This window comes from Mastacembelus armatus, chromosome 1 (assembly GCF_900324485.2).
Source record: "Mastacembelus armatus chromosome 1, fMasArm1.2, whole genome shotgun sequence".
In the NCBI taxonomy this organism is placed as follows: domain Eukaryota; kingdom Metazoa; phylum Chordata; class Actinopteri; order Synbranchiformes; family Mastacembelidae; genus Mastacembelus; species Mastacembelus armatus.
This window is the reverse complement of record NC_046633.1, coordinates 513,912-540,472: the sequence shown is the minus strand read 5'-3', so window position 1 is coordinate 540,472 and position 26,561 is coordinate 513,912. Positions and strand designations below refer to the sequence as shown.

Genomic DNA, 26,561 nt, shown 5'->3' with positions numbered 1-26,561 from the left:
ATTGGTGTTGGTGCTGTCCTTGGCATCATCATCACCATCATCATCATCATCACCATCATCACCTTCATCATCCTGAAACGTAAACAGATCCGTAAGTAACAGACTTCTGCCTTTCAGTGATCAACCGTGACTCAGTACATTTACTCCAGTATTTACTTTTTTATTTCAGGGTCAGTGAACATTAATTAATATCAATAGTCCAGTGTTGGCCCCCAGTGTTGGCCCCAGTGTTGGCCCCAGTGTTGGCCCCCAGTGTTGGCCCCAGTGTTGGCCCCTGGCCAGATGTTAGTTATTAAAATAACAATAAAACACACAAGTGCAAGTGAAACATGAAGCAACTGAATAAATCCAATTTAAGCCTAAAGTAGTCTCTCCTGGTCATGTCTCAGGTGCCTGAACTGTTTCATAAACGTCCCTTTGAAACTGTCTTATTTAAATCACTGCTCCAATATTTCACAATACAACAGCAAAGTTTAGAGAAAACACATCCATCAGATTTGTTTGGTTTCCCTTTGGACAGGACTCGACCCTGAGTTAACACTCATCTTTAGCCTGTTCTTCTTCTTGCAGAGCATTTCTGGAATCAGCTCAGAGGAAGAGAGGACCAAAGAGCAGAGCCAGTGGAAGAAGAACATGAAATGAAGATGCTGAACAGGGAAGCACCTGAGCTGGAGTGAACCTGGAGAGTCCTGCAGGAAACACCCTGGGAGGAGTCGAGGTGGAGGAGTGAGAATAAAACCAGATGTTAGAGATGCCAAAGACTTTACTGGACCAAAAAAAAAAAAAAAAAAGCTGGACTGTATTTTAATGAACCGATGACATCAGGTCTTTGTCAGGTGGATTTCATCAAGAATTTTATGAAGGATAAATGTATTTATGTAATTATTTTTTATTTATTTTTTGCACTTTCAGCCTGTTAAACAGTTTTCAGACTCATAAGACCCAGAACCAGACTCTTCTATTTCCCCACTGCAGCTTGTACGTCTTTTAACTGGGACGAACAAATATCAGCACATTTCCCTGGTTTTATTCTCACTCCACTGGCTGGTTGGATCTGTGTCAGGAAGCCACCTGCAGGACCTGAAGGGGTCATGACATTTGGGGTCTTTTCAAGATGAGTCCACCCATTTCTCCAGTTGGTTCTTGTCTTCTTGAGAATTAGCAACTCTTACAACCTAAAAGAAATTTGCAAAGAAATTTGTCAAATGTATCAGGCTGAAGCATTATCAGGAAACACTACAAGTCACAACATGAAGCTCGACTGGAACCAAAGAGAAAAATCTGTTCAGGTGTTGAATTTGACTGTAGCTTTGAAATATTTGTGGTGTAATGTTGAGACTCATGTTGTTTAACTGTCGTGACTTTCACACCAGATTCCAAGACCAAGTGTTGAAACTGATTTGAATATTCAGCTTCTGTTCCTTAAAGCACTTTCAATTTGTTTCCAGCTGCTTCATCTATTTATTTTCACCTTGTTTTCTGAAACAAGTTTTATTTAACTTTGGGTTTTTCTTTTTTCTCTTCTTTCTGTTCTTCAATGTGCTTGTTATATACAATAAACTCTGTTGTCCCTTCATGTCCCAGTCTCAGTCATTATTTTGATGCAGTGACATGGGAAGAGAATGAGGTTGCTCAGTCCTCCTACCTGAAGAGGAAGTCCTCAGTGCCTTAACTGGTACAGGTCCATCAACACCATTTTCCAAACCAAATGAGAAAGTGTTTCTTCAGTTTCAGTGAAAATGGACCAACCAATCACGGCATCCTGTGATCTGTGTTACACTCAGGGGTCAAAGGTCACTGTTTACCCTTCCTCTATATGTGTCAGTGTTTAAGCATCACCTTCCAATTCAGGGACTCCAGCTGTGAACAGTCATTTCTGAATGTGAGCCCACCAGCAGCAGCAAACATGAAACATACAGTGTTGACTGCTGAATGTAATGTGTCAGTGCTTGGGTTCTATATAATATATATATATATATATTTAAGTCTATTAAAGTTTCATTAAAGTTCCTGTGGTCCTCATAACAATGGAATAGGTACCCTGTGAGTTGCCAGGTCTGGTTGTGTGAAATATGAGCTGGACATTGGCAGAGAGAAAGTTTAATGGTGCTGTAACTTTAGGAAGTCACAAGGGGGCAGCAGGACTTCATGTTGGCTGCCAACGCTGAGGGAGGCAGGTGGACGAACCTCTATAGAAAGAAATGTAGAGAGGTCTTATGTCAGGGGTGTCAAACTCATTTTCACCGAGGGCCACATCAGCATAATGGCTGTCCTCAAAGGGCCAGATGTAACTTATAAATGTAACGGAACGTAATGTAAAATAAATGTAACTACTCCTTAATGTTAAATAACTCTGAATGTATTACTTATTCAAGTTACAAGCATAACAGTTGCACAGAAACAATATGTTTGCTCGTTCCTCTGCTATAACATAAATCCTTTTGATTTGTCAGGTTATGAAACCCAGATAACTCCATCAATCAAGGACCAAACTATCCAAGTGAATAAAGAAAAATAAAATCAAACACAAGTTATGACATTAACTTTGTTCAAACGTCCAACAGCTCCTCAGTGACAGAGAGATCCGACTTCACGCCTCTAATAAAAACTGATAACTGCGCTGTATCCGTGTTATCTGTGCTTTCATCAACAGCTACAAACACAAAAGACACACCGGTCTTTCTCCTTGAAGCACAAACAAGTATTCGCCTTCCCATCTTTCTTGAAGCAGTCTTCTATCTCCATCAACTTTTCTCTTTCTGGACATTTTGGGGTCATTATTTAACTCTCAATTCCACTTGTTGGCATTGACGTGGAAACACTGCCGTGTAGTGGCGGGGAGCCGTTACCTCGCGGGTATCACGGTCGACAGGCATTGTGGGAAATGTAGTTTTTGGTCAAAGCACGGTTTTGACCTATTTTTTTAGACACTCAGACCTTTTATGCTCTCGCGGGCCTGAGTTTGACACCCCTGTCTTATGTGGTCCACTGCAGAGGATCAAACATTATAAACTGAACTTTAATAAGTTGAAGTGTGTGTGTAAAAACAGCAGCACTCAGAAGGAAATTAAGTATTTTTAGATGGTTTCTAACGTCATATCATGGATTGACCATAGTTACATATGACTAGCAAGATTGTCATGTATGAAACATATCACAGTATTTTTTTCATGCAGTTTTCCACATGTCCACAATGGTGCAGTATTTGAAACAGTGTACACAGAGGTGTGTCAGCAAAGCACAGCCAGTGAATTGGTGTCCTGTTTCAATCACAGCTGGCTCACTGCCTAGATTGAACGATATAAACAATGTTGGTGGACACGTACACAGGTACACAACATGTTGTTTTTGTAAACACTTGCATTAGTTGTATCACATATAAAACATATAGTGTGTGTTTTATCTGTGAGAATACAGGTCAAAACATTTCCACCATAAAAAACTGACATATGAAGTTTGTGGTCAAACTGTTTAACATCCAGATGTTTAGTAGAGCACATTCTTGTTGAAAACATGTGTTGAACACAGGGCCTATACAAACAAACTGCAGGGTCTAAAAACTGATTGTTTTTAACTGATTGTTTTTCCCTATGATGTTTCTTAGAGGGGACATTAAAGGGTTAAAACCTTTCATTGGCTAAGTATATTTGTAAAACAGGCAGACAGACGTAAAGGGTGACCAATAGCATTGATTTATTGAAGAACAACAAAACAAACACCTCCAAAGAAGAGGCACTTCTAAGTGTAAAGACAAAAAGTGAAAAGTACATGTGCACATGCTGTAGCCCACAATTCGTCTGTGGTTGGTCCACGAAAGTTTTCCCACAACTGTTGTGTTCACTTTTTCACAGTTTTTCTTGTAGGACCAGATACTTTTGTCATATTTGTCTGTGTTATACACATCTTGTGTTTTTTTTAAACTAACCGTGTACTTGAGGGTATACCTCCTACGTGCCCTGGACCTGCACCAGTCACAATGCTCAGGAAGTTCCCTATGATGTCAACCCATATATGGTGTGCAGGAAGTCAGATTGTTTAATGGCATATGACACTACCAGAGTGAAATCTCACACAGACAGAGACACAGAAATGATGTTGACTCTTCTGCTGATTGTGACATTTACAGACGCTGTGACTGATAAGCTTATGATCATTCTAGTTTTTAGTAACAGATCAGCTCTAATCACTTTTGGAGAATGTCCTGATGTATTTTACTGCTCATACTGGGTTTGTAGCGCAGAAAGATGATCAGCTTTAAAACATCATCCACATGAGTGAAATAAATAAAAACTCATTCAGGAACAAGATACTGGATTTTGGTTAGAAGGAAACTGGAGGTTTTTAATGTGGTGAAGTGCCTGCAGCAGAAAATCTTTCTATCATCATTAGAATCAGAGTAAGAGATGGGAGGAGGTGGGAGGGGAGAGAGAGAGGGAGTCAGTCTTAGCAGTGTCCTAGCCCTCAGTCACTATATAGTGGAGCACCACATAGTGGAGCACCACATAGTGGAGCACTATCACCACATAGTGGAGCACTATCACCACATAGTGGAGCACTATCACCACATAGTGGAGCACTATCACCACATAGTGGACTACTTGTACAGCACTTTTTTACACAGGAAGTGTACTCAAAGCGGTTTCACTATTTGCCTTCACAATCACTCACACGTTCATACACCGGTGGAACAGCCACCGGGGGCAACTTGGGGTTCAGTGTCTTGCCCCAGGACACTTCGGCTCATGGACCAAGGAAGTGAAGCATCGAACCACCAAGCTCGACCTGCTCTACCCCCGAGCCACAACCCAGTTTCTAATCAATTTGCCAAACTTTAACTTAGTGTTGTTTGTTTATAATTAGAAATCAACATGAACGTGTTGACATAAAGACGTAAGAGCATAAGGGTGATAATACTTATTACTTTACATGACAACCGCTAACGGGTTAGCCTAGCACTGCTAGCCCCGGAAGGCTCTGTTGTTGTTGTTAGCATTGTAGCTAACATAGCAACTCTAGAGACTGTCGGTCCAGGTCGAGATCGAACCTGAGTCGTAGCAACTGGACTTTCACGGCCCGTCCGAGTTGTTTCTTTAGTGACTGAAGATGAAACGTTTCATTCAGGTAGAAATCCAGTTTCTGACTGAGCTTCTAGCTAACAAGGCTGACTAGCTAGACAGCTAACTAGCTAACAAGGCTGACTAGCTAGACAGCTAACTAGCTAACAAGGCTGACTAGCTAGACAGCTAACTAGCTAACAAGGTTAACTAGCTAACCAGACTAAATAGCAAAGCAGCTAACTAGCTGCGGCGGGTCTATGCGAGTAAAAACCATCTGTGATCGATCAACTTTCCCGGATAATCGAAGTTTTAAAAACCTCCCGGTGTTTCGTCTGAGAAACAAACAGTAGCGAAGCGCTACGGTAAAATGTAGCTAACAGCTAACGGTAGTTAGCCAGCTGGGGCCCAGGCTTCCCTCACTGTCCTCCAGCAAATATGTTTATGTGACAGAACCGCAGGATTATCATCTTATTATTTCACCGTGACACGAGTCACAGAATCCGAAAATATCTCGGCCTCGGTTTGAGGTAAGATGTTAGTACTGACGGAGCTAACCCACTGTCGTTAGCTAGTTCCGGGAGCTGAGCCCGGCTAACAGCCCCGAACCAGCCCCGAGCTCGTTAAGAGGCTGGTTCGGGGAATAACAGATTAAATACTTAAATACTTGGAGCTGTGGGGTGTTTTTATACCCAAACCCTGATTGGACCTGTAACGGTACTTTAGTCAGCTGAGCTGAAAGTTCTGCCAGTTAGTCAAATGTGTGTTTCTGTTCTTTTTGTTTTGAAAATCCATGAAGTTTATGATCCATAATATTTGATCCATCGTTGTTTTCTGATTCTTGATGTTTATATAAAGTCTTGAGATCAAACATTTGGCCTGAAATAAAATGAATCTAAGGCCTTTTAGTAACAGATCAGCTCTAATCACTTTGTGGCAAAGAATATCCTGCTGGAGGTTTTTACAGTGGTGAAGTGTCAACAGCAGAAAATCTTTACATCATTAGAATCACAGTAAGAGATGGGAGGAGCGTTTTAACAGACCATGCAAAGCGTCACGTGACTCAAACGTAGTTGTGTATAAAAGGGGCTGCGCTTTACACCGACAGATGCAGGAGCAGCTCACACAGACACAGAAACCATGTCGACTCTTCTGCTGATTGTAACATTTATAAACGCTGTGACCGGTAAGTTTATGATCATTCTAGTTTTAATCACTTTTGGAGACCAGAGAATGTCCTGCTGTATTTTACTGCTCATACTGGGTTTGTAGCGCAGAAAGATGATCAGCTTTAAAACTTATATATATCATACTTTTTTATATTTCCTGTGTAGCCCACATCATTACCGTTTGTTAACCTTCTGTGCTTTGGTCCACTGACCGTGGTTCGGGGGACACAGGGGAGGTTAATGTGTAAAGAATGTGTAATTGTTATTATATGTAATAAGGAATGTGTAAAGAATAACATTCAGGGTGTTTGAGTATCATTTGGCATCATGCATGTGATCATTCAGAGTCAATCATAACAGTATCCAAAACTAGACCTCAATTTATTTTACAATTAAAAGTCGGTTATACAAACAATTGTTGTTGACAATGTGATGTGTTTATTGTAGGCTTGTTTACACTTCCTGTCGAACTCGATTCTATTGTAGCTGTTTAACGTGCAGGCTGATTCAACTGATTCAGTATACTGAATATACTGATTCAGTATATTCAGTATACTGAATCAGTATATTCAGTATACATCATTACCGTTACCGTATACCGTATATTCAGTATACTGAATGATATTCAGTATACTGAATCAGTATATTCAGTATACATCATTACCGTTACCGTATACCGTATATTCAGTATACTGAATACTATTCAGTATACTGAATAGTGTATATTCAGTATACTGAATACTATCAGTATACTGAATAGTATTCAGTATACTGAACAGTATTCAGTAATGAATAGTATTCAATATACTGAATATATATATATACTGAATAGTATTCAGTATACTGAATACTATTCAGTATACTGAATTCAGTATACGGAATACTATCATTTACTGAATACTATTCAGTATACTGAATACTATTCAGTATACTGAATAGTATTCAGTATACTAATAGTATTCAGTAAATGAATAGAATAGTATTCAATATACTGAATATATATATATACTGAATAGTATTCAGTATACTGAATAGTATTCAGTATACTGAATTCAGTATACTGAATAGTATTCAGTATAAGTATACTGAATATACACTATTCAGTATACTGAATACTGAATAGTACTCAGTATACTGAATAGTGTATATTCAGTATACTGAATACTATTCAGTATACCGAATAGTATTCAGTATACTGAATAGTGTATATTCAGTATACTGAATAGTATTCAGTATACTGAATTCAGTATACTGAATACTATTCAGTATACTGATTCAGTATATTCTGAATACTACTCAGTAGTATACGATTCAGTATACTGAATACTACTCAGTAGTATACTATTCAGTATACTGAATATTCAGTATACTGAATAGTGTATATTCAGTATATTGAATACTATTCATTTACTGAATACTATTCAGTATACTGAATAGTATTCAGTATACTGAATAGTATTCAGTATACTGAATAGTATTCAGTATACTGAATATACTACTGAGTAGTATTCAGTATACGGTATACCGTATACTGAATATACTGAATCAGTATATTCAGTATACTGAATAGTATACTACTGAGTAGTAGTATACTATTCAGTATATTCAGTATACTGAATACTATTCAGTATACTATACTATAGTATTCAGTATACTGAATAGTATACTACTGAGTAGTATTCAGTATACGGTATACCGTATACCGTATACTGAATGTACTGAATCAGTATATTCAGTATACTGAATAGTATTCAGTATACTGAATCGTATACTACTGAGTAGTATTCAGAATATACTGAATCAGTATATTCAGTATACTGATTCAGTATACTGAGTAGTATTCAGTATACGGTATACCGTATACCGTATACTGAATATATTGAATCAGTATATTCAGTATACTGATTCAGTATACTGAATATACTGATTCAGTATATTCAGTATACTGAATAGTATACTACTGAGTAGTAGTATACTATTCAGTATATTCAGTATACTGAATACTATTCAGTATACTATACTATAGTATTCAGTATACTGAATAGTATACTACTGAGTAGTATTCAGTATACGGTATACCGTATACCGTATACTGAATGTACTGAATCAGTATATTCAGTATACTGAATAGTATTCAGTATACTGAATCGTATACTACTGAGTAGTATTCAGAATATACTGAATCAGTATATTCAGTATACTGATTCAGTATACTGAGTAGTATTCAGTATACGGTATACCGTATACCGTATACTGAATATATTGAATCAGTATATTCAGTATACCGTATACTGAATATACTGATTCAGTATACTGAATAGTGTATATTCAGTATACGGTATACTGTATATTGAGTATACTGAATCAGTATATTGTATTGAAAGAAAGATCAGATCACAACGTGTTTGAATGTAGCTTCCAAACAGGGACCTCACAATCTCAGAGCTTTGGAGAAGCTCGACAAACTCGTAAAATAGGCTACAGCCTGACATGACGCTGACAATGGCTGGAAGAACTTTCGACAGGAAGATAAACAAATTAAAAGACACATTAGAAAACATCGTGCAGAAAAAGAACTATATTCAATACGATGACTAAAGAATCCAAGTGTTACTGTTTTTTCGTTAGCTTAGCTAAAATTCAAGCCTAATGACCCAGGTCCACCTTCACTCTGAATGAATGCGCGCTCCCGCGGCAGGGGATACAATTCCTGTCGGGGATAACTAATTTGGCACGACAGACCTTTTGAACTGAACTGTTCACCCTGCCATACACGGACACCCCTAGCTCCAGCCTAGTTATAAAGGGAGGTAAAACTTTACATTTTGGAAATGGAAATATAACTCAGGTATGTGAACTGACCTGAACAAATATTCGCTGGTGGGATGAAAAACGCCTGTTACTGCTGTTGCTTTTATTGTACATTGTGCTTGAGTGTGGGTTAAATAACGTTAATTATTGTTGAAATAAAGGAAACTGAGCAAAGGTTTGAGTCTAAACAGGACGCAAATTTCTTTTTAATTTTTTTGTGTGTATATTCCTCAAGGAGAGCATAAGGAACGATAAGGGAAGTGAAACAAAGAATTTGTTTCTTGACTGTTGTTTTAGTTATTTTGGTTTTTCTTTACTGGGCATTAAAAACATAAACCTGTTATCTTGGATACGGACATTCCTGCTGTCTGGTGGGCTGATGGAGGAGAGGAGGAGTTACTCAATTGTCATATTACTCTGGGGACTGACTGCACATTTTGTAATGCCAGTCTCAACTCTCATCAGTCACAGTTTCCGAAGAATAGGAACGCACTTATCAAGACAGGTTAAACATACTTAAAGAAATAAGTACAGGAATCAAATGTATTAGGGGTTGAAGACCTAGATCTTGTCATCTCCGTAGTCGTCCAAGATATATTAGTAGAAGTTAAGCTCACCCATACATTGTAGTGAAATTCCCCGCTACACCATGTTACCTGTATATTATTACATAATGACTATAATAGTTTCATGCATGTAGAGTCTTTCCTGCCGACGCCCCTGTCTAGACGTGTGTTTTGTATATTTTATGCTAAAAAATGTTGAGGTGATTTGGTGCCACTTGAACGCGCTTTTACGCATTCTGCCCTACGGAAATGCAGAGTTCGTGCAGAAGACGCGTTCAGATACACACACGCACACTCACATCCATTCATTACCCACGCGTCCTGTCTCAAACACACACACAAAGGTAATGTCTCAGAGCGTGTGTGGAGAGAGCAGGGAGGGGATAGAGTGCGAGTTCCTTCTGCTGGAAGAATAAGGTGTTTTCTCCATTTGCCAAGAATGGCAACGTGACGTCTTCAAGTAAAGTCCTCGGATGAAGCGGACAAATGATTATATGCATGTTTTATACTTTCTATTAGAGCAGGTTTAATAATTTAATCATCGTTTACAGCAGGCACATCAAAAATAAAAATACCTTGCATGGATGACTAACAATACGCATGAAAAGTGAAAAAGGAAAAATGGGCCAGAAATCCCCGAGCTCGGTAAGAGGCTGGTTCGGAGAAACGTTCAGTACCTGCTGTGGTTTGGACCTTTCCTAAATAACTTGACGTGTTACGGTGTTAACTAGTGACCTAGTTTGAACAGGTCCAAGGATGTGCTCGTCAGGTTTGTCACGTCCAAATCAACATTAATGTGTCCAGTTAGTAAATAACAACAGCATTTTTCTAAATCCACTCTGAGTAAATATCAGTTAACACACTGTCCTGTCATTGTTCCTCCCACTGAACCGAAACGTGTCAGTGTCTATTGTCTCTAGTTAAGTCGTCTCTGATTGAATATGACACAGTTTGTATGAGTTGTCTAAATGTTGTTTCCCCAGAAGCAGCTCGGATCATTTGTCCAAATGAGCCAATCGAAGCAGAAATAGGTGAAGATGTGCGTCTCCCATGTCTCCTGGATCCTGGACTCGACCTGTCTAACCGCACAGTGGACTGGACGAGGGTTAACGACAGCAAGGTGGTCTTCTCTTATCGAAGCAGGATGATCAATGACATTGATCAGCTGGAGCAGTACAGAAACAGGACGAGGCTCAGCCGTGAAGACCTGAGTGTGGGAAATATGGAGCTGCAGATGTTCTCAGCACAGCTGTCAGACAGTGGACGGTACAGGTGTTTGGTCCCACAGCTGAGACTCTCCTGCACCACCAGCCTCATTGTTGGTCAGTTTGTTACAGTTTGGTCCACACACACACACACACACACACACACACTGGCCCTTAATTATGTCCTTAATAATAGTAATAATGTTGTTATTATTTAGTGGGTTTTGCCCAACACAACAACAAGTGACACTTTATGTTAAGAACATCATGTGTGTGTCCTCAGTGACAGTTTCACCTGTTTCTAACCTAAAAACACTGAGAGTCTTATGTTGTTTCTGGTTTTTAACAGTAAACAAAGGCCAAAGTAACAGGACAAAGACAGATGACTTCACCACATCTGCAGCTCCACTGGAGGAGCCCCCCAGTCCTGGTAAGTCACTTTCTCTTCAGACCTGAACTGCAGCTTTTAGGTAAAAGTCACATCTTTATCTTTGTGTACCAGACCACTGTAGAGATGTGCAGTTAAAGCACATGTCTACATTTACTTAGTTTGCTTTCACTCCAGTCTGTTGGATGTACTTCATTCAAACATTCAAACATTCATTTGCTTCATTTTGTTCAGACTCCTGTTCAAATTAATAATTTGATGCAGTGTGAATAGGGTGTGAAGTACTAAGTGTACAGTGTACTACACTTAGTTGATGAATCATTGAGAGCCTTTGTTGCTGCCTGACGTGCCTCAGACATGAACCGTTTTACTGTGAAACTCACCTCAGTGTCTCTGTGTCTCTTTCAGGTCGTAGTCACATCCCTGCCATTCTCATTCCCATTGCTGCTGCTGCTGTTGTTGTCTGTGGACTCGTGGTTTGGACCAAGTGTGAAAAGATCAGTAAGTTAAAAAACTAATTCCTGTCAGCAGCTTCTTATTCTGACCATGTAAAGTCCTGGTCAGTGATCTGTTGTGTGCAGCTTTGTTGTTGCTGATGAAGAAATGAAACCTCAGTGACTGTGTCAGTGCAACTTGTTTAGATTAGTGTCTGTGTGTTTAACACACCAGCTTCCTTAATCAGCATCACAAACAGTTTTTCATGTCCCCCCAGAGGACTGTATGAGGAGGTGCAGAGGAGGGACTCAGCAGGAGAACCACCACCAGCTGGACTATATCTGAGGCCCATGGTGGGACCTGGACGTTGCTGACAGTGACGTCAATGAGCCATGAATGTGTTGTGGGTGCCTATGGGTGCCTATGGGTGTTGCCTTATGTTTTCTACACAGCTGTGATTTTAAATGATAAGATCAATAGTTTTAGAAAAAAAGAATATTTACACACCTTCATTGCTCAGGTGTTGGGTAATCAGAGGCCTTACCTCTTTGCTATTAGTTCACTGTCCAGAGGTTTTTGGACTTAAGGGAATGAGGTTGCTCAGTCCTCCTAACTGAAGAGGAGACTGTACTTTTCTTCATCCAGAAACTGTTTGGTACATGAACTTTGGTTTGGTGCATCAACAGCCTGAGCTTCCTATTTATAGATTCCTGTCTGTGTATAAATGTGTATTTATATACGTCTGCACTGCTGCTTTTACTGGTCCTGTGCCAACTCCTCAGTGCCTTAACTGGTACAGGTCCATCAACACCAGCAACCAGATGTTCACGTTTTCCAAACCAAATGAAAAAAACCTGTGATTACTGTTACACTCAGGGGTCAAAGGTCACTGTTTACCCTGATGGAAAGACTCATGTACTGCCTTTAGTAACCGTTACTGTATATAACAGTATATCCTGTTGTAGACTGAGTTTTCTTATAGAGCAGAGATCATGGCTTCTAGCAACAGGAGTTTTCATATCATTCCTGCATGTAGCAGATCATGTCGTGTTGAAGCCACATCACCCTCCTATTCAGCAGCTGTGACAAACCAAAGTGACCTCAGACAGAGAACAACCATTTCTGAATGTGAGCCCACCAGCAGCAGCAAACATGAAACATACAGTGTTGACTGCTGAATGTAATGTGTCAGTGCTTGTATTCTATATAACATATATATATTTAAGTCTATTAAAGTCTCGTTAAAGTTTCTGTGGTCGTCATAACAACCCTAACACCACATTACAGGTTTGGAACTAAAGTCTAATAAAACTGATTCATGTTAGGAGATATAAGTTACATCATCACTGGAAAATAAAAGTACTCAGGTACTGCACTTCAGTCTAGTTCTGAGGTATTTGTACTTTATAGCTGAGTATTTCCATGTAGTACTACTTCATCCTTGGACTTCACTACATGTCAGAGTCAAACCTTGGACCTTTTCCTGCTCTACATTTATCTGATAACTTTAGTTCCTGTTCAGGATCAGATGGATCCAACAAAATTCAGTTCAGTTTTATCTGGAAAGTGCCAAACCACAATAGGATCAACTCAAGACGCTGTTTATTAAAACTTGTCAAATGAACATTATGAAAACCAAAAAAACAGAGGGCAACACTGAGATATAAGCAGAAGACGTTTCTCAAAGAGAAGGCCAACAGTGCATTAATGAGGAAAACTACAAAGGGAATGATAATGGTGCTGTAACTTTAGGAAGTCACAAGGGGGCAGCAGGACTGCATTAGGTCGGACAGGTGTATCTTACCTGATACAGGGGCAGGGTCTGTGTGTGTGTGTGTGTGTGTGTGTGTGTGTTTTCCACATGTCCCCATGATGTTGCAGTATTTGAAACTGTACACAGACATGTCAGCACAGCCAGAGCAGTATTGGCCTGTTTCAATCACAGCTGGCTCACTGCCTAGACTGAACCATGAAAACAATGTTGGAGTACACACATGTACATGCACAGCAGGACAGGGACAGTCTGAGTCAGACTTGACAGTCTCATGTCAGGAACAAGATATTGGCTGGACTCACTTTTTGGTTGGAAGAAAACTTCATTTTACTGGTTGTACTGGATCCTTGGAGTATTTATAGTGGTGGTAAACGTGTGTGCATATTAGTCTATGGTTGTGTGTAAATTAGTTAGATGGACACAAGAGTTTGTTTTTGTAAACACTTGCATTAGTTGTATCTCATATAAAACATATAGTGTGTGTTTTATCTGTGAGAATACAGGTCAAAACATTTACACCATAAAAAACTGACATATGAAGTTTGTGGTCAAACTGTTTCACATCCAGATGTTTAGTAGAGCACATTGTTGTTGAAAACATGTTGAACACAGGACCTATACAAACAAACTGCTGGGTCTAAAAATGAAACAACAAACTGATTGTTTTTAACTGATTGTTATTCCCTATGATGTTTCTTAGAGGGGACATTAAGGGGTTAATACACCTTCACTAGGAAAAAAATGTTGAAAGTAAAAAGCGAACACCAGCCAGTCTGACATGAGTCATTAACCCTCTGAACAGCAGAGTCATAAAACTGCTGCACCCACTTTTTGTTATTGCACACGAAGTTCTCACAGGAGGAGCTTCCCAACTTATGCTCATTCATAAGACCATAGAAAAGCTTCAGCCTGTCAGAGCCACTAGTCCGTTCATCAGCTGCTGATAACAGAGATGGGAGTCCTACTTTATTCTCTCCTGCTCATTTTTCCACTCACAGATGCTGCCCTGGGTGAGTTTATGATCCATTATTACTATTAGATCTTTGTTTTCACAGCTGATCCAAACAAACCTTTGGTGTGTAAACTATTAATAGTTTACATTGAATTATAGTCTCATCTGACTATTAGTCTCATCTGAACAATTTGATAGTCTCATCTGACTATCAAATTGTCGACAATTGGATAGCCTCATATGACTATCAAATTATCATTGTCGACAATTGGATAACCTCATATGACTATCAAATTGTCGACAATTGGATAGCCTCATATGACTATCAAATTATCATTGTCGACAATTGGATAACCTCATATGACTATCAAATTGTCGACAATTGGATAGCCTCATATGACTATCAAATTATCATTGTCGACAATTGGATAGCCTCATATGACTATCAAATTATCATTGTCGACAATTGGATAACCTCATATGACTATCAAATTGTCGACAATTGGATAGCCTCATATGACTATCAAATTATCATTGTCGACAATTGGATAGCCTCATATGACTATCAAATTGTCGACAATTGGATAACCTCATATGACTATCAAATTGTCGACAATTGGATAGCCTCATATGACTATCAAATTATCATTGTCGACAATTGGATAGCCTCATATGACTATCAAATTATCATTGTCGACAATTGGATAGCCTCATATGACTATCAAATTGTCGACAATTGGATAACCTCATATGACTATCAAATTGTCGACAATTGGATAGCCTCATATGACTATCAAATTATCATTGTCGACAATTGGATAGCCTCATATGACTATCAAATTATCATTGTCGACAATTGGATAGCCTCATATGACTATCAAATTATCATTGTCGACAATTGGATAGCCTCATATGACTATCAAATTATCATTGTCGACAATTGGATAGCCTCATATGACTATCAAATTGTCGACAATTGGATAACCTCATATGACTATCAAATTGTCGACAATTGGATAGCCTCATATGACTATCAAATTATCATTGTCGACAATTGGATAGCCTCATATGACTATCAAATTATCATTGTCGACAATTGGATAGCCTCATATGACTATCAAATTATCATTGTCGACAATTGGATAGCCTCATATGACTATCAAATTATCATTGTCGACAATTGGATAGCCTCATATGACTATCAAATTATCATTGTCGACAATTGGATAACCTCATATGACTATCAAATTGTCGACAATCGGATAGCCTCATATGACTATCAAATTATCATTGTCGACAATCGGATAGCCTCATATGACTATCAAATTATCATTGTCGACAATTGGATAACCTCATATGACTATCAAATTGTCGACAATTGCATAGCCTCATCTGACTATCAAATTGTCTCTTGACAAGTCCACTGTCCACTGACATGTCCACTGACTCAATAACACAAATATGTTTTCATCCACAGGTCACAACGTTTGTTGTAGCAACATGGGTGATCAGTGTTTCCTGTTGCAAAATACGTTTGGCCAAAATCTCATTTTATAAAAGATGAAGTGCTACTGTATGCACACTAGGCACCCTAAGGGTACACTGGGAACCTAAGGGTACACTAGGCACCCTAAGGGTACACTGGGAACCCCAGGGGTCCACTGGGAACCTAAGGGTGCACTAGGCACCCTAGGGCTACACTAGGCACCCTAAGGGTACACTGGGAACCCCAGGGGTCCACTGGGAACCTAAGGGTACACTAGGCACCCCAAGGGTACACTGGGAACCCCAGGGGTCCACTGGGAACCTAAGGGTACACTAGGCACCCTAAGGGTACACTGGGAACCTTAAGGGTACACTGGGTCCCTAAGGATACACTAGGTACCTTAAGGGTCCACTGGGAACCTAAGGGTACACTAGGCACCCCAAGGGTACACTGGGAACCTTAAGGGTACACTGGGTCCCTAAGGATACACTAGGTACCTTAAGGGTACACTGGGAACCCTAAGGGTACACTAGGCACCCTAAGTGTACACTGGGCACCCTAAGTGTACACTGGGCACCCTAAGGGTACACTGGACACCCTAAGGATACACTGGGCACCCTAAGGTACACTGGGCACCCTAAGTGTACACTGGGCACCCTAAGGGTACACTAGACATCCTAAGTGTATACTTGGTACCTTAAGGGTCCACTGGGAACCTTAAGTGTACACTGGGACCCTCAGGATACACTAGGTACCTTAAGGGTACACTGGGCACCCTAAGGGTACACTGGGCACCCTAAGTGTACACTGGGCACCCTAAGGGTACACTAGGCACCCTAAGGGTATACTGGGCACCTTAAGGGTACACTGGGACCCTAAGGGTACACTAGGCATCCTAAGGGTACACCGGGCACCCTAAGGGTACACTAGGCACCTTAAGGGTACACTGGGACCCTCCATTGGCTAAGTATATTTGTAAAACAAGCAGACAGACGTAAAGGGTGACCAAAAAAGAAAAAAAAACACCTCCAAAGATGAGGCACTTCTAAGTGTAAAAACAACCCTACCTGTGCACGTACCCATTTTGGTGTAGCCCACAATTCGACTGTGGTTGGTCCACAAATGGTTTTCTTATTTTTCCCACTACAGTTGTGTTCACTTGTGCTCACACCTGCGTTGGAGTAGCCTGTAAGGAAAAGGGAGTTTCCACAAAGGTAGAGGATATGCTGCAAAAGTTTTTCTTGTAGGACCAGATACTTTTTTCACAGTTGTCTGTGTTATACACATCTTGTGTTTTTTTTTTACTAACCGCACACTTGAGGGTATACTTCCTAAGTGCCCTGGACTCTCCTCCAGGAAGTTCAACCCATATATGGTGTGTAGGGCGTGTTTAGCGGCACAATCTCGGTCACAATTTCCAAATATAACTGACAGAACACTGATGATATTGACATCAACATGGAAACGATGCTGACTCTTCTGCTGATTTTAACATTTACAGACGCTGTGACCAGTAAGTTTATGATCATTCTAGTTTTTAGGAACAGATCAGCTCTAATCACTTTTGGAGACAAGAGAATGTCCTGCTGTATTTTACTGCTCATACTGGGTTTGTAGCGCAGAAAGATGATCAGCTTTAAAACATCATCCACATGAGGTTTTTGTCTCTTAAAGGTGTTTAAACCATCTGAATGGATCGATTGTTTCCACAGGACAGTATCGGCTCGTTTGCCCGACTCCACTGATCAAGGCTGCAGCAGGTGACAGGGCTGTTACTGAGTGTCATGTGGATCCTCCAGTCAACTTGAACAATAAGACAGTGGAGTTCAGTAAAGTCGACCCCTATGAGGTGCTCCTCGTCCATCGATCTGGAGAGGTTGATCCTGATCAGAGCAGCAGCAGGATAAGTCTCAGTGATGAAGATCTGAAAAGAGGAATCGTGAAACTACAGATCTCTCAAGTGCAGCTGTCTGACAGTGGACTCTACAAGATCCATATCCCACAACGGAAGGCCAACTGTACCTTTAACCTCAGTGTTGGTGAGTTGGTGCTGAATTATTACTGTACAGGACATTTTTAGATGTTAATAAATCAAAACGAACATAATCAACTCCAGGATAATGAAGAATTTTGTTCCTAAACAAGATGTTCATCTTTGAAAAAATACTTAAACAGATTTGTATCTGATCACAGTAAAACCTGAGGCACCAGACAGGATAGAGGATGATAACAACAGTACGACAACACCTCCAGTGGAAAACCAGCCTGGTAAATATGTTTTGAATTAATGTTGTGTCTTTGACAAACTTTGGTCGGACTGTAAGAGTCTGAGAATCAACAGTCACGTTACTGTGAGTTTGACCTTCTTCCCAACATTTTCTGATGTTTTCTCAGAGGATGAAAAGGTTCATTTCTCAGCCAGAGGACGTTATGGTCTCATTGGTGTTGGTGCTGTCCTTGGCATCATCATCACCATCATCATCATCACCTTCATCATCCTGAAACATAAACAGATCCGTAAGTAACAGACTTCTGCCTTTCAGTGATCAAGCGTGACTCAGTACATTTACTCCAGTATTTACTTTTTTATTTTAGGCTCAGTGAACATTAATTAATATCATTGGCCCCAGTGTTGGCCCCCAGTGTTGGCCCCAGTGTTGGCCCCAGTGTTGGCCCCAGGCCAGATGTTAGTTATTAAAATAACAATAAAACACACAAGTGCAAGTGAAACATGAAGCAGCTGAATAAATCCAATTTAAGCCTAAAGTAGTCTCTCCTGGTCATGTCTCAGGTGCCTGAACTGTTTCATAAACGTCCCTTTGAAACTGTCTTATTTAAATCACTGCTCCAATATTTCACAATACAACAGCAAAGTTTAGAGAAAACACATCCATCAGATTTGTTTGGTTTCCCTTTGGACAGGACTCGACCCTGAGTTAACACTCATCTTTAGCCTGTTCTTCTTCTTGCAGAGCATTTCTGGAATCAGCTCAGAGGAAGAGAGGACCAAAGAGCAGAGCCAGTGGAAGAAGAACATGAAATGAAGATGCTGAACGGGGAAGCACCTGAGCTGGTGTGAACCTGGAGAGTCCTGCAGGAAACCTGGCACCTTGAACTGTGGGACGATCTGCCCTTTTTAAATGGCCTCATAGGCAATTTCATTTATTTATCTTCTATTTATCGTCTATATTTATGTTAGTTTTATCCCTTTTGTAGTTCGTTTTTTTCTCGGCTTTTATTTCATGTTTTGATCTTGTACTGCACTTTTGTCAAATTTGGTTGTTTTTTTTTCTAAAGTACAAATAAAGTTGCAGTTACAACAGTTTTTGATGTGGATGTTGTGTTTGTCTGTAAATCTGTTTTATTTGTGGCCTGTTATTTTAATTATAGGATGATTTTTATTGCTGCATTGATTAAAAACAGCACTTTAGTATTGTAGCTGGTCATATTACCAGCTGGTAGAAACTGGTGTTATGTTTGGTACCTAATACTAAAACGATGTCAAATACGTGTAGTGTAATTAAAAGTATAATAGTTTGTGTACTGCTGTCAAAAGTACACGCTCTGAAAAGGTACAGAGTACTATAAAAGTTATCAAAGTAAAGTACAAGTACGTAAAAACGTCAGTAAACGTCAATAAAGCACAGTAATGGAGTACATGTACTTAGTTACTGGAGAAATTCCGCCAAAACCGCCGACGAAATCTCCTGACGCAACATCCGCCTGTGCTCAGCCAATCAGCATCGCAGGCGGTATTATCGTGAACCAATCAGAGAGCAGTGACATAGTGGAAGCGCTTTAGTTTGGATCAGATTGTGAAAGAAGAGGGACGGATAGAGACGAACCGAGTCCCGGGCCCAGAGACAACACAGCACACTGAGCTGACGAGGTTCCTGTCCGCTGTTTGAAAAGGTAACGTCACGACCAGCGCTTTATTTTGGTGACAAGAGCTCAAAGATTGTTAATAGACACCGGAAGTGAGCTGTGCCGCTTGTTTTCCTCTAGTCATCTGCGTCGCTTCGTCTTCGCGCGTATTTTCTGTTTTTTAAGATTATAAATGAAAAACCTTCCTGTCAGATTGAGCCCCGTGGTGTCCTCACATGGTTTGGATCGAACCACAGTGATTCCAGGGTCGGATCTGCTGTTTTCCTCCGAGTGTGTGTCGCTTTTGGCGCCATTACACGTGTTGTTTCCTGAGACGCGGCGGCTCCGAGTTTATTTAAGAGCTTGGACCAACAGTCAGGTCCGTTCAGTCCACAGTGCAGAGAGACTTCAGAGTTGATCTTGGACAGGACTCAGTTTTTATTGTGACAGAGACACAAGTGACAAGCAACTCTCAGTAAAACCTGGGTTCTTGGTTCATTTCCAGGTCCCTGGTGGTAACAAGGATTTTCTTTGTGGTTCAGGTCGAACACAAAATGCCCAGCACGCGCTCTCAGGGCCGAGCTCAGCCCACGCTCCCGTTCCCTCGCCGTAAGTCCTGCAGGGCGTCCTCCCGCTCCAAGACGCCTCAGCTGGAGAAACCTTCAGTTCCATCGCCAACCAAGCCTGAACCCCAGCGTCTCCCTGCGGCCCTGACCCGGATTGGACCGCTCTCCCCGAGACGTCCTTCTGACCAGCCCACTCCTCTGTCACCCAGACGACCGGTCACCCACCCATTTCCTCTGTCACCCAGACGCCCTGCAGGCCCACTGCCACCACCCTCCTCTCCCAGTGTCCAGACCCGGCTCCCCCTCAGCCCCAGGAAACGCACAGGTGAGAGACTCCAGACAGGAAAACAGGTGTGTTGTGTTCTGTGTTTAGCTGAAGAGGTAAATAACCAAGGATGTTCCCTCCTAAGGAGACGACAACAGCTGTAACCTCGGCGCCTCCCTGCTGGGCTCGCCCCCAAAGCAGAGCAAACCGACTCTGGCTTCGCCACGAAAGCTCGGCTTTGACGAGAACTCGCCGGTCCCGTCCTCGCCACGACAGACGCTTTCTCCCACCGCCAAGCCGTCCCCGAGGCGTCAAGAAACGCCCATTGGAAGTCCAGTTCGTTCGAGCTCTGAGAAAAAGCCACCGGTCGTGCGACTGTTTGCAGAAAGTAAGTCCCAAGTATTTTTGCTTCTCACACCAAAACCCAAATTAAGAGGTGACGTCTTTCTCCTAATGTCCTGATCTGTTTCTCCTCCAGAGTCCAGGTTCCAGAACGTGAAGCAGGCGCTGCACACAGCAATCCCTGAGCGACTCCTGTCCCGAGAGGCCGAGCGGGCGTCCATCCGCTCCTTCCTGGAGGAGAAGGTGCTGCAGCGTCTTCCTGGTAGCCTCTACATCTCTGGGGCCCCGGGGACCGGCAAAACAGCCTGTCTGAACTGTATCCTCCAGGAGATGAAGGTAGTTTTATTTATATTTGTTGTATTTTAGTATATTTTGTTTTAAAATAAAGCACCAGACTCTGGACCGAGGACATATGAGATGTTTGGAGCTTTACTGACCCCTGCTGGATTCTTTAGATCACTGCAGGAAGGTCAACTGAGATGTTTCTGTGTGTCAGTGTGGTGTCCTCAGCGTAATGGGTGTGAATCCAGAACCTGGTTTAGTTTATAAGTCATTTCTCAGTGTCAGCCATATTTGCTGCATCTCAGAGTGTTATGGTTGTGAGACTGTTGTCCAGTGAAACACCCAGACACCACGTGTCCTTCCTGTCCCATCAGGCCGAGCTGTCCTCGGTGCAGACGGTGGTGGTGAACTGTATGAGTCTGAGAAGCTCCCACACCATCTTCCGCCTGCTGGCCGAAAAGCTGCGAGCGACCGGTGGACAGAGCGGATTGCAGAGGGTCCTGACGGCCCCGGGCCCCACGGTGTAAGTAGACCCACAGCCAGGAGTCCACAGCAGAAATACAGCGATGAGGATGTTTATATGAGAAGAATAATCCTTCTCGTCAGACGTATAAATAACAAACAGCAGACTGACTCCGCCCCTCTGTCCTCGGCAGGCTGCTGGTTCTGGACGAGATGGATCAGCTGGACAGTAAAGCGCAGGACGTCCTCTACACCATCTTCGAATGGCCGTACCTGCCTCAGTCTCGTCTCTGTCTCATCGGTACGAGCTCATCTGTCTCTGTCTCTGCCCAACACCAGGTTTATTGTGACGTTTGACTTTCGGGGCCTGAACCGTCTCAGAGAAAACTGTCAGTTATGTCTCAGGGAAATTAAACTGTATGAGACTTAAATGCATCTGACTTGTTGTTTTAGTGTTTGAGTTTTGTTAACTGTGAGTCCACATCCCTGAGAGTCCTGCTGTTCCCATCAGACCTGCTGTTTGACCCATGTCTGTCAGGCACATGGACCAGGTGTGAACCCCCTGAGCTCCTAAACTGCCACCATGTACAGACTGAACTGACATGTGAAGAACAACGTCATTTGTGCTCAGGTTCCTCCAAAGCTGCTGGGTTCCCATATGTTCCTTCCAGTTTGGCTCCATCAGGAGCTTCTCCATAAACGTCCAACCAATGTGAAGCGTCTTTCTCTCTGTTGTTGTTTTGGTCTGTTCACACTGTGGGAACATCAGGTCTGAGTCAGTGGAGGGAAAACAGCAGCTGGGATGTGGACCCAGCCTCTGGTGCCTCCTTGTTTCTCCCCCAGGTGTTGTTGCTCCACCCTGAGTCCTGTGCACTGACGAGCTGTGATGTTTTCCAGGTATTGCCAACGCTCTGGATCTGACCGACCGCATCCTGCCCAGGCTGCAGGCCCGTCCTCACTGTCGCCCCCTGCTGTTGAATTTCCCTCCGTACAGCCGACAGGAGCTGGCGGCCATCGTTCAGGACAGACTGACACAGGTAAACACACAGAGATAAACACACACCAGCACATTGGAAAATCAAGTCCTGCAGAAAATAAAATGTGTGTGAGATAATCTGAGAGTATTAAAGCTCTAATACTATTATCACTTACTATTACTGAGTGTTACAGTTTCTCCTTGACTTTATTGGTTCTGACCCGACTGGCCCAGTGTGCTGCCTTCATGTTCTGAAATGACGAGACTTCTGTGTGAACTTGTCTGCTCCTGTCAGGCCTCGGCTGAAGGGATCCTAGACGCCTCGGCCGTTCAGTTCTGTGCCAGGAAGGTGTCGGCGGTGTCGGGAGACGCCAGGAAAGCTCTGGACATCTGCAGGTAAACATGTGACCTCCACAGAGAAATGATCATGTTGAGTTGGTTTAGTTTGACACTGGTGACCGCTCTGGTTCTCTGTGTGGTGTGGTTTATTTTTTTGTCTCTGCAGACCCGACTGCTGTGAAACCAGCAGGTTCAAAGCTGATGTTCACTTTTCATTTTTGCTGTTTTCCCAGGAGAGCGGTGGAGATCGTAGAGTCTGACGAAAGAAAACAAGCAGCTGATTCAAAAGCTGAAGCTAAAGGTGAGAACAGTTGTGGTTCCTCCTCCTTTTGCTGCTGTTCTACTGGCAGATCAGTTCCTGCCGATGGTTCTTCTGATGTCACACGTTACTTAGAGGTTTGACTGGTTTCTCTTCCTGCTGCAACAAATGGGAACCAACACTATAACTGAAACACTTTCTGTCCCCGGGTGCGTGCAGCGTCTCGGGTCAGCCTGCCGCAGGTGGCGCGGGTGCTGTCGGAGGTGTACGGCGACCGTATGGCGTCTCAGAGCGGCGGCTCAGAGGGAGAGAGTTTCCCGCTGCAGCAGAAACTGCTCGTCTGCTGCCTCCTGCTGCTCATTCGCAACGGGAAGAGCAAAGAGATCGTCCTGGGAAAGGTGAGTCCCTAAAGGTCACGTGACTGTTGGTGATCTCAGGTGTTAGCGGATGTTAGCGGTGCAGTGTTTACCATAAGATCAGACTAACCCCTGCTGGGTGGTGGACCCCCACAGTGAGTTGGTGTTGGAGCAGCTGATCGGTGGGAAAGACAGATGATTCTGTGTAGTGTGAACTGTGCTGCTGCTGCAGAAACGTGGATCCTCACTGTTCGTCTGTGTTTCAGCTGCACGAGGTCTACAGCCGCCTGTGCGCTCAGAGGCAGGTGTCTGCCGTCGGCCAGGGCGAGTGTTTGTCGCTCTGCGCCCTGCTGGAGAGCCGAGGAATCTTCGCTCTGAAGAAAGCCAAGGAGGCTCGACTCACTAAGGTACGGAGCAGTTTGCTCTCTTTACTTTCATCTCTTCAATTAGCAGAAAAGGTGTTGACAGAAAAATAAAAAACCTCTGCAGGTCTTTAGAGTCCAGTCCTAAAAAGAGCTGATCGTGTTTCAGTCGATTATTTGTTATACAGTAACCACAGTTCCACTGTGTGTTTCTGGGGGAATGTGTGAGGTGACACACCTGCTGGTTTCCTGTTGTAGTTCTTTCATCAGTTTGTGTTTATCACCTGCAGTAAAACTACAAAATGAAGCCATCTTGGAAACTGAACATTTGCAAAGTCTTAGAAGATAAAACATGAAATGAAATAAATAAAACACATGTATTGATGATGAAGGTCAGAGGCCCAGCAGAGTAAAACTCAACACGGGCAACAAAAGTGCAGTGATCAGAGAAAAAGAAGTGGAAATGTGAAGTTGGTGATTCAGAGAGTTTTTGTTGAGGAAACAGAAAAGTCAGTTTGGGACCTGAAAGCCGAACGTTTGTCGTCCTGCAGGTGTTTCTGAAGATCGAGGAGAAAGATGTTGAAAATGCTCTGAAGGATCGGACTCTGCTGGGCAGCATTCTGGCTGCAGGACTCCCCTCATGACCTTTATTTATTTTTACCTCCAACGTTTGGACAAAGATTCATTTTTTTCTGGGAATTTGTACAGTTTTTTTTGTTTTTTTTTAAGGAAACGTTTGCGACGCATGTTTTTTTTAAATTTAATTTTCCTTATTGAAGGCTCATTTGAGTTAAAGTGTTGGACTCACATCGGTGATGAAATAGCAGCATGTGTTTCACTGGGGATATGAAACGTTTCTATTTTTATGCTGTAAATAAACAAACGTCCAGACATTTTAATCTGCTGTCCCTGTTTCTGTGGAGCAGCTGCTTCTCTTATTGAACCTTTAATGTTTACTGCTGCTCTTTTTTCCTACAAAATAACATTTTACCAGTAAGTCCACACTAAATCCTGTTGGATCTGTGTCATGTGACGTTCAGATCATTCTGGTTGTTTGTGAAGATGCTTTTCGAACAGAGTTTTAAATAGCAGCCTCAGGTTTAAAGGCTTAATATCAATTTAAAGCATCTCTCATGTTCATTTTACTAAAGTCCCATTTTGACTGCAGGACCTCTACTTGTAACAGTATTTTCACACTGCAGTATTTGTAGTTTTACTTCAGTACAGGACCTGAGTGGTGTCATACAGGACCAGCTGCTGGGGCAGAAACACTAAATACTTGTTATTTAATAGTAATAATGGAGGCCAGTGCAGGACAAACCACATGTTTAAGTGTCTAAGCTTGTTCCTTTAAAAACCACTCGACCCTGCACAGGCTGATTGGATTAAAGGGTTAACGGCTGCTCTTCAGGAGCCAGGATTCAACTTCTACACCTGTTGTGATGGTGCAGGTGGTGATCAAATGTAAAAACCTGCCATTGTTCTCTACAGAATCAGTGCCACACAAATATAAACTATTAAATCTGATTTATTCACAGCAAAGACTTAAAGTGGAAGAAAATATATAAATTGTGCATGTTTTCAAATACAGGACTGGAAAATGAAAAGTGACATTTAATATTCAGGAGGATGAAACATATTTCATATATTTTACCAATAAACCACAACAAGTCAAACTTTCATAGAAACGGCAAACACCTTCTCTCTGGATGTAAAAGTTTTTACTGGTTAATGGATAAATTTGTGTTTTCAACACTCAATAACCCACAAAGTGAAAAGTTTTAAATTGATTTTTGGAAATTTGTTTAAAACCCAGAACTAAAATCTCATTTTGTTCAGACTCTGAATCCAGGACTTGGTAGAAGCGCCTTTGCAGCAGTTTCGGCTTCAGTCTCCTGAATCTGTCCAGGTTGTCCCACCTGGGAACACTCAGGACTTTAGACCTGATTTTGCCACCTGGTCCTGATCTGTCTCAGCACAGTCTGATCTGATCTGTCCTGGTTTATGTCCCAACAACACTAGTGTGTGTGTGTGTTTTTCTAAACTGTCCAATCAGATCAGTGTGTCCCAGGTGGACTCCAGTCTGATTCTGGACCCATGTCAGGAGAATGAAAGCAACAGGAAGCAGAGCTGAGCCCAGTTTGGATCCACAGTCTGAGGACTTTTCACTTTGTCACTGTGGGCACTGAGCGTAGATTAATGGATAAACAGACGACAATAAAATGTGAAAACAGTTTAAATGTGATTTTTCTATCACTTCACTTCGAATCAACTTCCCAGCAGCAGCTCAAACACTTTGCTGTGATTGTCTGGACGTCCTGATGCTCAAAAATCTACATTTGATGTAAACAAACAAACTTGTAAACTTCTGCTCCACATTTAAGAATCTAAAGGTTAAAGAACAGGAAGTACACAACACTTCCTGTGACCTCACACAAAGAACAGCTCAGACTGTTCACGGTAAAATATTAAAGCCACAAACAAACAAATGTCCAGTTTGAGAGAACACACACCTGTTAGGTACAGACCCGATGTTTCGCTTAGAAATTTAGTGGGATCAAATCAGGATTTGTCTTCTTGTTGTTCTAAATAAAAACCTTGACCGTTAGAACAGTTAACAGGTGTTGAAGTATCAGTTCACTGTGTGG

The 26,561-nt window shown here is 41.8% G+C and overlaps 3 protein-coding genes and 1 long non-coding RNA gene across 7 annotated transcripts in view; all 4 read left to right on the top strand.

The window, feature by feature from the left end:
- The window catches only part of LOC113128045 (uncharacterized), a 62,612-nt gene extending 43,693 nt beyond the window's left edge, over positions 1-18,919 (top strand). The window contains exons 6-8 of the mRNA XM_026303088.1: positions 18,034-18,108; positions 18,235-18,357; positions 18,813-18,919. Of these exons, the coding sequence (XP_026158873.1) occupies positions 18,034-18,108; positions 18,235-18,357; positions 18,813-18,919 (305 nt within the window). The remainder of the gene's footprint in view (positions 1-18,033; positions 18,109-18,234; positions 18,358-18,812) is intronic.
- LOC113127902 (uncharacterized) lies at positions 26-791 on the top strand. Its single transcript, XR_003295483.1, has 2 exons — positions 26-91; positions 571-791. It is a non-coding gene; the product is annotated as an uncharacterized LOC113127902 (long non-coding RNA).
- LOC113127901 (myelin-oligodendrocyte glycoprotein-like) lies at positions 6,161-12,362 on the top strand. Of its 3 annotated transcripts, none has more exons than XM_026302806.2 (5): positions 6,161-6,240; positions 10,584-10,922; positions 11,155-11,235; positions 11,602-11,694; positions 11,906-12,362. In XM_026302806.2, the coding sequence occupies exons 1-5, from the start codon at positions 6,195-6,197 to the stop codon at positions 11,971-11,973; spliced, it is 627 nt and encodes a 208-aa protein (XP_026158591.1). In that variant the 5' UTR covers positions 6,161-6,194; the 3' UTR covers positions 11,974-12,362. The 3 variants fall into 3 exon arrangements, with proteins under 3 accessions (XP_026158591.1, XP_026158592.1, XP_026158593.1); XM_026302807.1 differs by having other exon boundaries at positions 6,180-6,240; positions 10,587-10,922; XM_026302808.1 differs by lacking the exon at positions 6,161-6,240 and adding an exon at positions 8,581-10,369.
- A 708-nt stretch (positions 18,920-19,627) lies between the features above and the next one.
- LOC113128348 (cell division control protein 6 homolog) lies at positions 19,628-24,812 on the top strand. 2 transcript variants are annotated; one of them, XM_026303613.2, is made up of 12 exons: positions 19,628-19,752; positions 20,247-20,595; positions 20,681-20,923; positions 21,014-21,213; positions 21,534-21,682; positions 21,816-21,922; positions 22,519-22,658; positions 22,893-22,993; positions 23,170-23,237; positions 23,415-23,593; positions 23,818-23,958; positions 24,465-24,812. In XM_026303613.2, exons 2-12 carry the CDS (start codon positions 20,259-20,261, stop codon positions 24,555-24,557), a joined length of 1,758 nt encoding a protein of 585 aa, XP_026159398.1. In that variant the 5' UTR covers positions 19,628-19,752; positions 20,247-20,258; the 3' UTR covers positions 24,558-24,812. The 2 variants fall into 2 exon arrangements, with proteins under 2 accessions (XP_026159398.1, XP_026159399.1); XM_026303614.2 differs by having other exon boundaries at positions 19,632-19,752; positions 20,210-20,595.
- The last annotated feature ends 1,749 nt before the right edge of the window (positions 24,813-26,561 follow it).